Raw genomic sequence first — 10,447 nt, 5'->3', positions numbered from 1 at the left:
AAGGACCTGTGGGTAGCCAGAAGAACTGAGGCAGAGACAGGAATAAAAGGCTAACAAGTTTATTCCCTTAAAGTACAAGCTAACACTTCAGAACCGGCTTAGATAGGAACGCGCGCTGCTCGTTTGGACAGCTCCCTATTTATACAGGAGCTGTCAAACGATCAGCCAATCGGCTGTCGAGCGCTTTCCCGCTCAAACCTTTAGTCAGCGCAAACTCAGAACACAACAGGCAGGGCTACAATCAGTGTATAAGACACACCCAAATTTTCACCCTCTTTGCGGGGGAGGTGCGTCTTATACTCTGAAAAATAGCAATAGCAATAGCAATAGCAGTTAGACTTATATACCGCTTCATAGGGCTTTCAGCCCTCTCTAAGCGGTTTACAGAGTTAGCATATCACCCCCACAGTCTGGGTCCTCATTTCACCCATCTCGGAAGGATGGAAGGCTGAGTCAACCTTGAACCGGTGAGATTAGAACCGCTGAACTGCAGATAACAGTCAGTTGAAGTGGCCTGCAGTACTGCACCCTAACCACTGCGCCACCTCGGCTCTTGTGGTATGGTAATATGGTAATCAAACTCCAGTATTATAATAAGGGGATGTGTTTGGGGGAATATGAACATTTACCAATATCAACTCAAAATTTATATCTAAATTTCATGACCAGGGTATGTGGGAATTTATTCCCAGAATATAGTGGTTTGCTCTGGGATTGCAATTCTTCCTTAGTAAGAATGCCCAAACCTCCAGAAGCTTACCCATTATTTTTTAAATTCCTGGGCAGGGGTATACTGGCATTGAAAACCCTGGAGTTATATTGGGTTCATACTCTCCAGCTAACCAGCTTTCTTATAAGGCTATTATCTCAAATTCAGAAAGGAATTTCACCAAATCATTGTCAACAGAATCTCTATTGGGTTACAATTCCAGTTTACAATTTGGAAAAGTCTGTTAATAGTTGGGTTGCCTAAGTAGTAGGTAAATGTTTGGGCAGTCAGTTTTTTTTCTGAGACTGAAGTAATAATGTCAATACTTCTGGTATATTCACAGTGGTTATAAAGTGTTCTGACCCAGCTTTTCAAACACGACAAACGCTCTGGGGTGAACTCAAAAGATTCCTTTATTAGGAACGCCGGCAGCTGCGGCAAAAAGTTTTTCTCACAGGCTAACAAGTCCATCCAGCAGGAAGATGAATAATTGTCTGCCATATCTATTCATCTCCTGCCTTTTATCCCCAGAGCTAAGGTGGGGCTTCACTAGCAGCAGTGGCTCTTCCATCCCAAGGACTTGTTCATAGATTTCCATTGCTCTCCTCTCCTCTGCCGTCTGCACATCCATGTGTCAAGGACTGGACTCAGCTGTTCCTCCTCTTCTTCATCAGCCACCTCAAGACCTGGGGGCTGTTGACTCTCCATCTGAGGGCTGAAAGATGACCCAGCTCCGCCCCTCCCTCTCCTCTCTCTGTCCCTCTCTGTCTCTCTCTCTGTCTGTCTCTGAGAGTGTCTCTCTGTCTGTCTCTCTCTCTGTCTGTCTCTGCCTCTGTCTCTGCCTCTGCCCTCCCTCTGTGTGTGTGTGTGTGTGTGTGTGTGCCAGCTCCATTCTCTCTTCCTCCTCGGAGCTCTCAGGTTGCCCAGAGGCTAACCCTGATTCCCACCCTTCCTCCTCCTCCTCTGATTCAGCTGCTGGAGTGGCCGGCGGCGAACAGACCACAGAATAAAGTTAAAACTTCCTCTCTCTGCAATGACTGTCATTACTTTCATTTCTGTTTTCACACACATTTTAAAAAATCCATTAGGTCATCTATTTTTTTGTGGGCTAGATGGTTTGAGCAATATTTGTATGTTGAAATTAATTCTTTGTCATGTCTTCCGCTTTCCCATGCAGTAATTTTCTCGTCTCAGTTCTCAGCCAGTTAGATGAGGACAGAAAATAGTATTCGGAATAACAGAATTGGAAGGAAATTTGGAGGGTTTCTTTAAAATAAATTTTATTTTAAACATATATACACACAAACAAGACAGAATGTGGATTAAAATAACAAAGGAACCAAATGTTCCATCATACAGCAGTTCCATATCGGTATGTGTATACAATTGATTCGTCTCCTATACATTCCTATTTTACATTCGTGGTCTCCTTATTCTATACTTATTTATAGCAATAGCAGTTAGACTTATATACCGCTTCATAGGGCTTTCAGCCCTCTCTAAGTGGTTTACAGAGTCAACATATTGCCCCCAACAACAATCAGGATCCTCATTTTACCCGCGTCGGAAGGATGGAAGGCTGAGTCAACCCTGAGCCGGTGAGATTTGAACAGCTGAACTGCAGAACTGCAGTCAGCTGAAGTAGCCTGCAGTGCTGCATTTAACTTCTGTGCCACCTCGGTATTTATTATATACTATTCCATATTTATTTATATGTAACTGTTTATATCAGAATATCATATTACCTATATTGTACTTTGTGTTCTAACTAACTTTTAAGTACTATGTCTTTATTTATCTTAACTGTATCTTATCTTATCCTTCTCTCCTAATACTTCTATTACATCACTGTTTTAGGTTTCCTTATTTCTTATTTCTTTCCTCCAGCCATTTGTTCCAAGTTAGATAATATTCTGATTCCTGGAAATTTTGGAGGTATTTTAATCCAACCTCCTGCTCAGGAAGAAAACCCTACACCTTCTGGACAAGTGGTTAAAGTTGACAGACTTGAACAATGGGTTAGCCAACAGAATGAAATTTAAGGTTGGGGGAAAGCAAGGTTTTATACTTAGGCAGGAAAAAACAAAAGGACAAATACAGATTAGGTGGAACTTGGCCCAGAAACATGAACTGTGAGAGTGACCTTGGAATGCTAATGGACTATTACTTAAATATGAGCCAGCTTTCAGCAGCTGCCGCATCGCTTGTCTCAGTACCGACCTTGCCGCCTGGCCAACCTCAGGGACCTGAGCAGAAAAGAATTGAAAGATGGAAGGCGTAGTAATTGCCAGTATAGCAGGGATGCTGGCAGAATCAGAAAATTTGCAAGAACTTTGGGAAAACTTGATCAATGGAGTAGACAATGCAGTACCTGAACTGGGAGGCCCTTAGAACAGTCACTCACACCCTTGTGACCTCAAGACTGGAATACTGTAATGCGCTCTACATGGGGCTGCCCTTGAAGAGCATTCGGAGACTTCAGCTTGTCCAGAATGCAGCCGCGCGAGCGATCGTGGGTGCACCTCGGTACACCCACGTCACATCTATCCTCCGCGAGCTGCACTGGCTGCCTGTTGGTCTTTAGGCATTATCTCCTGCAGGCAGGATGAAGGAGACCACAAGAGTTGAACAAGTTTGCCTTTGATCAGATAACCACAGCAAAGAAGTGTGATAACCACAAGAGATGACAAAAATGACTGATTTCAAGAGAAGAGACTTGTGGAGTCCTTGATGTTCTCTGAGTGTGGTTATTTATAGACATTTCATTACCCTATTAAGATAACATCGTCAATGAAATTGAGCGTGGAGGTTGATGCCTGTTTGTGTACTGTAGCTTTCCGGGATGTGGTTTCCCAAACAATCAAGCTCAGAAATCAGCAAAAACTCCATAGTGACTAATTTGTTCCATACGGAACTTTATTTAACAACAGAGAAGACATCTGTCCCTGACTCTGTCCAGTAATACCACTAAGAGAAGCAAAGATAGGAAGGGAACTTTTGTGTAGAGAAAAGGGTAGGCGACACTCCGTTCTTCTTCACAGACAAGGAACGGGGCAGATTCTACAAGCATCTGGAGTTCTGTAACACAGGTAAGACAATTTTTTAATCTACATAATTTCAGAGAGTTGATCATGAAGCATACTTTCCCGGGGCCTGTAGGATGAGCTACAGGCCCCGAGAAAGAGATCTTTCAAGACTTGTGAATACTCAGGAGAGTTGGAGCCAGAAGGGATGTGTCTTCATAGGGTAGACACAGTCACCCAGAAGGCAAATATTTAGGTCTTTCCAAAAGACCCTTGTTGATAGATGGAACCTGGAGTGAACCTACTTTGCCAAATCTTTCTGATGATACAGAAACAAAGAAAGGAAGGTGGCCCTTTAGGTGTCTGGGTTTCAAGCCATGGAGATCTTCATTGGGGACAACCAACGCTGAATTATATCTGCAAGTCCACTGGTGACTAGTGCAATTTACAAAGTAGAAGCATCTCAGGGACAAATAAAAAAAGTGCTTATGAATACTTAGGCTGCTCCATTCTGGACCAACTGGAGTTTTGAATATTTTTCAAGGGTAAAGAAAGTGATGCCTTCTGCATTGGGAGGGGGGACCCAGAGTTTTAAAGCTTCTTTTTTACTTCCTTTGCTCCAAATATTCATTTTAAATGCTGTCTATGTCCTCAAGTATATGTGCTAATCAACATCAGAATAACAGAGTTGGAAGGCATCTTTGAGGTCTTCTAGTCCAACCTCTGGTTTAGGCAGGAAACCGACAGCATTTCAGACAAATGGCTATCCAATCTCATCCTAAAAACAGTTTTGGAGCATTTACAACTTCTGGAGGCAAGCTGTTCCACTGATTAATTGTTCTGATTGTCAGGAAATCTCTCCTTATTTCCAAGTTGCTTCTCTCCTTAATTAGTTTCCACCCATTGCTTCTTGTCCTGCTTTCAGGTGCTTTGGAGAATAGGTTGGTTCCCTCTTCTTTGTGGCAGCCCTTGGGATATTGGAAGACTGCTATCATGTCACCCCAGTCCTGTTCTTTATATGTTTTAGCCTTTGGTCCCCTAATCATCTTTGTTGCTCTTCTCTGCACTCTTTCCAGAGTCTCCACATCTTTTTTGTATTGTGGTGACCAATACTGGATGCAGTATTCCAAGTGTGGCCTTACCAAGGCATTATAAAGTGGTATCAACACTTCATGTGATCTAGATTCTTTCCCTCTATTTGTACAATACCAGTCCTGTTCAATCTTCTAATGAGCCACACAAATAATAGAAAGCTAGAAAAAGTATCTACTTACCAGAGGTGGGTTCCTAACGGTTCGCACCAGTTCAGTAGAACCGGTTCGTCAAATCTATCGAACCGGTTAGAAGAGGTTCCACTCGTGGACCCGGAAAGCAGGCCACACCTACAGAAGAGGTTCCAAAATTTTTTGAAACCCACCACTGCTACCTACCTACCCATCCATCCATCCATTCCCCCACCCACCAACCTACCCATCCATTAAATTGACTTGAATTTTCATGTAAATATTTCAAAAATAACTAATGTTTGCAAACAAAAAATGAAACAGGATTTCGGTTCACTTTCATGGGTTTTCTCATTCTCACAGAAGTGATAAACGGGAGGGGGGTTGAGGGGGGTGAGTTTTGTTTCACTTTCCCAGTTATGATTAAGTCTTTCCTTTGCAAAACATGGGGAGACACACTTAGAAAAATGTGAAGCAAGTTCCTCTTTTCTTTACTTCCGATGCCGAATAAATTCTGCATGCTCGCCACAGCCACGTCAAAGGCAGACCAAACTGGAGTCGTTAAAGGAATCTAGCTTTCTGAACTTGCTTGTATTCCCAAAGAGATCTGTTCCACCTCCCCAGGAATTCTTTTACTTCATCCCCAGGTATGTCATTAGCAAAGATAGGACTCTCATCATGGTAACTGTTATTATGGGGGGGGAAATAATTCTCAATTCAGAATAAGTCTCAGAAACTGCAAGGACAACATTTTTTGATAGTATGATTTCTTACGAATGGTTATCCATCACAGATGACCAATTATTATTTTTTTAAAAAAATTAAATCAGTTAAATGGTTGGGTGGAGTAGTGTTGTGGCCCACCAGCAGCCAGCAGAAAGTGATTAGGACAGTGAGGAGGTTGGGGAGGAACCTGGGCCAGTCCTGGAGTCTGGGGAAGGCGCTGATGAGGGCTCTGTCTAAGGGAGAGAGAGGGGGCCTGAGCCGTATGCCAGTTATCAGCTGTTGTCAGAGTCAGACAGCGATGAGGCAGACGAATAGTTGGAGCCTGTTCCCATTGTGTGCATATGCAGAGTTGCCAGATAAAGGGAACAACTAAAGAGCAAGGGTCGACTTGGGAGTAAGGCCCCAGGTGGATGATGAATGGCCCCTCCGAAAGGAAATAAAAGAGGAGCGAAAGGGGAGTGGAGTTTGCAGAAGACAATTAGTTTGCTTCATTGGTTCGTGACTCTCCAAGACTCCTTGCCAGGTTTTGCAGAAACCGACCTGTCAGCTGTCCAAGCCAGATAAGGTCTGTGACTGTAAATCCTCCTTTGAAAGACTTTGCTGGATGTGAATGAGCTGAATTCACAGTAATTAATAAAAGGGATTTTTGTTGGGACAAGGAGTTTGCTTCATGCTCTTGAGAAGCCTCGGTCAGAACAAGTAGACCATTTCTAGATGTAGCCACCTCTAAGCCAACCAAGTTGCCATGAAAGCACTCATGGCTCCAACTGAGTTTTGACGTATATTTGGAGACTATGTGTAGGTTTCTGACGCCTCCAGTATATTGTGCCTTAGAGTGTTGTATTGTGTAACCCCTGTGAATTGTAAGCACAGGGCCAATACTCTTTAGTGAGTTCTCAGGCTTGACTAAGTGATCTTCTTGTCAGATGTGGCTATTTGTCAAGAACATTGTTTCCTTTCAAATGTTTGTTAGAAACTTGGTGAAGATGTCCCTCTTGGTACTTTTCTACTGACTCCCTTCCCCGTGACCCAATTCTAAGATCCTCATTTTCATTCTGGAGAACCATCTCTGGATATGTCTTGTGTTGTGCAGCTGAACTCCTTGATCATGTTTTTTTTTTCAGGTCACAGAGAGCAGAGATATTTCTGTAATTGACTCCTTTGTATCAAATATTCTTGTCTTTTGCTTACTTCCCCCCTGCTCTTTCTCCCCTACATTCATTCCTTTTTCAGATCACAGTTTATATTATTGGGAAAATATGTCCTTTCGTCAAGGGTGGGATTCAGCCAGTTCGGACTGATTCAGGTGAACCGGTAGATCTGGTGATCACTTGGCCCCTCCCATACCCCCCCCCCCTGCTCTATTCTATCCTATATTTCCATGTTTTTCAGCTCAGATGATTAGCATGGCACAGAAAATTGCCGCCCCACAGCTGTTTTACTCATCGGCGCTGCAATAGGAGGTAAATTTTAGAGATTAAAATGAGCAGTTTTTGAATGCTGCATGCACGCGCTCACCAAACCAGTTGTTAAACTGGTTGAAGGCCATCACTGCCCTACATTTGGACCATTCTACAAAAGAGAATTGACTTGGGGCAGGAGATGTTTTTAAGGTTGCTTCTCTGGTGTTGTATACGGCCATTGTTTCATTGTAGACTATATTTCATTTCATTAGCTTGAAGTTTAATTTAGCTTGGTTTGGTTTGGTTCAATGCGACGGTAGCTACCTAGAACGTTTTTAAATTGTCACCAACCATGTGAGTTTCTGCATTATTAGAAATATTTAGTAGGGAAGACCTTTATCAGTTACTATTCCAAATGACATTTTTTTTCTTCTCTCGTGATGTTTATCTGGGAGCAAACATTAATCCAACCAGAATGTTATTAAACGTTCCGTTACTTATAGGTGGTCCCAAAGAGAATAGCAATAGCAATAGCAGTTAGACTTATATACCGCTTCATAGGGCTTTCAGCCCTCTCTAAGCGGTTTACAGAGTCAGCATATTGCCCCCACAGTCTGGGTCCTCATTTCACCCACCTCGGAAGGATGGAAGGCTGAGTCAACCTTGAGCCGGTGAGATTTGTACCGGCCAACTGCAGATAGCAGTCAGCTGAAGTGGCCTGCAGTACTGCACTCTAACCACTGCGCCACCTCAGCACTTTAGAAGGATAAGAATTATGATTAATAACTTTGCATGGCAGTTGCTTTACACTTTAAAATAAAGATGGAAACATCCGTACTGTATTGTATGCCATTAAAGTGATCATTTGACTATTTTTTTTAACTTTAGATATGACACAGTTCTTGGGAAGAAGCAGACGGAACCAAACTACCCACAAAACAGAAAAGATTTCCGCTTTTAACTGTCAAAGTGATCAAATTAACTGTTCTCCACAAGTCATTTCTGCTTTTGCTTATATAGAAAGGTGTTAAGGTGAAACAAGACCTTTACTTTGTAGGAGTAAAATTATTTACGTGTTCTGAAACCAGACGATGCCAGATGTTTAATTGATCCATATGGCTTAAAATTCATGGGAGAAAATAATCTACACTGATAATCTAATCTACTTCTGCCTTCTTGAGCAAGAACCACTGCAGAAGTACCCAAAAGTGATTATTTTTTTTTGCTGAAGATTTCCTGTGAAATTGTCCACATCCTTCTTGGAAAAACCAGAACAGATGCAAAAGTCATTTGATAGCAATAGCAATAGCAGTTAGACTTATATACTGCTTCATAGGGCTTTCAGCCCTCTCTAAGCCGATAACAGAGTCAGCATATTGCCCCCAACAATCCGGGTCCTCATTTTACCCACCTCGGAAGGATGGAAGGCTGAGTCAACCCAGAGCCGGTGAGATTTGAACAGCCAAACTGCAGTCAGCTGAAGTAGCCTGCAGTGCTGCATTTAACCACTGCGCCACCTCGGCTCTTTGATGGCTGTTGACTAAACCAAAGGCTTTGTCCTCTAGCTGTCTGGATCCATCCTTAGCTCTCAAGGTGAAGCAGAAACAAGACAATCAAAAGTGAGATTCATTTCCCACAGAAGGCAGCAAATTATATGAAAACTCCGTACTTTTCTGGAATGACAGATGCTCCAACGGGAAGTTTGGCATTCAGGCTCGGCGGTCACAATGAGACTGACATCATCTACGCAAAGAGCAGCGTTCATCAGCCTGAATATCAGATGACAGTCATCTATTCTTTAATCATCTTAATTTGCATTCCAGGGATTATTGGAAATGGAATAGTCATTCGACTTTTGGGATGCAAGATCAAGAGAAATTCTTTCACTGTCTACATCGTCAATTTAGCCATGGCTGACAGTGGGACTCTGCTATTCCTATTTCTGACCGCAATTCTGTACCTGGCTAAGAGATGGCTCCACCTCATAACAACAGAAGGTTTCATATGTACTTACTGCACGGGTCAATTTCTTCTGACAATCATCAGCATCGACCGGTGTTTGGCGCTGTTCTTCCCAATATGGTATCGATGCCATCAGCCCCCATACTTGTCCCCCCTACTCTGTGCGTTTTCTTGGCTAGTCTCTTTGTTCCTCTGTGTAATTCATTACGCTCTGTTTAAGGCAGGACTGACTAAAATCTTCCCCTCCTTCTATCACATTCTCATATGTACCTCCATTTGCATCCCACTCATGGTGGTCTCCAGCCTGGCCCTCTTCGTCAAAGGGTACCTTAAATCACAGATGCAGAAGCGAGGAAAACTTCTCAAAGTCACCTTGCTTGCCCTGTTTTTCTTCCTCGCCTTTTCTATTCCACCAACTGCCATTTATCTCAGCGAGACTCTTTTCAAGCACAAGTATGACAATTTAGTCACATACGGCTACTTATGTGCCTGTCTAAACAGTAGCGTTAACCCACTGATTTATTTTCTACTGGGGAGAAAGAAGGAACAGCATTCTACATATAACCTAGACATCATCCTCCAGACAGTTTTCAAGGAGGAAGAAGAGAATGGAACGCAGACAGAGGTCCAGGTTGATGCCCAGGTATGATGTACTCACAAGAGTAGGGGGGAAAGTCCATATTTCTACACCACCTTGCCACGACCTGTTAATTAATTCAGAGAAATGTCTTCTGGCAAATCCAGTATTGCCAAAAATGTAATGCCAAGGAGATTGGGAAATTAGTCCGCCATTCTCTCAACTGTAACAATGGTTTCCAAGTCATTTTGCCCAGATCCTGTTGAGCAAAGGTGGTATTCAGCAGGCTTTGACCAGTTCTGGAGAACCGGTAGCGGAAATTTTGAGTACTTCGGAGAACTGGGAAATACCACCTCTGACTGGCCCTGCCCCCATCTATTCTCTGCCTCCCGAGTCCCAGGTGATTGGGAGGAAATGGAGATTTTGCAGTGTCCTTTCCCTCCCACGCCCACTAAGCCAGGCCACACCCATCAAGCTGCAGCCACAAAACCAGTAGTAAAATTTTTTGAATCCTACCACTGCTGTTGAGGTGACTTGATGAAACAACTTGTGGATGAAAGGAGTTAAACTTTTCTTCAATTTTGGTAATTAACAATGAGAAGCTAAATGAATGGTTTTCCTTATCTTTACATTTCTGCGCCTGATGTTTGCTCACCTCCAGGCATAATTCAAAATGCTCCAAACATTGTTTCAACTGCTTTGATGTTCCTAGGTGTTTTATCCTCATTGTCAGACATCCAGCAAAGTTCATTTATTAGTGAGAATTGATTGGTGATTCTGAAAACCTGATTCTGTGTTAGCATCCATACTAATAGGGCATCCAC

At 42.8% G+C, this 10,447-nt stretch overlaps 1 protein-coding gene across 1 annotated transcript; it reads left to right on the top strand.

Moving 5' to 3' along the window:
- Positions 1–8,738: 8,738 nt before the first annotated feature.
- Positions 8,739–9,695, top strand: LOC148049090 (proto-oncogene Mas-like). The gene has a single exon (XM_087703824.1). The coding sequence runs from the start codon at positions 8,739–8,741 to the stop codon at positions 9,693–9,695; it is 957 nt and encodes a 318-aa protein (XP_087559950.1).
- The last annotated feature ends 752 nt before the right edge of the window (positions 9,696–10,447 follow it).

The sequence above is a fragment of the Thamnophis sirtalis genome, unplaced genomic scaffold (genome assembly GCF_051295495.1).
Source record: "Thamnophis sirtalis isolate CommonGarterSnake01/CBP01778 unplaced genomic scaffold, rThaSir2_p1.2 scaffold_2, whole genome shotgun sequence".
NCBI lineage: Eukaryota > Metazoa > Chordata > Lepidosauria > Squamata > Natricidae > Thamnophis > Thamnophis sirtalis.
This window is presented reverse-complemented; position numbering and strand designations above follow the sequence as displayed.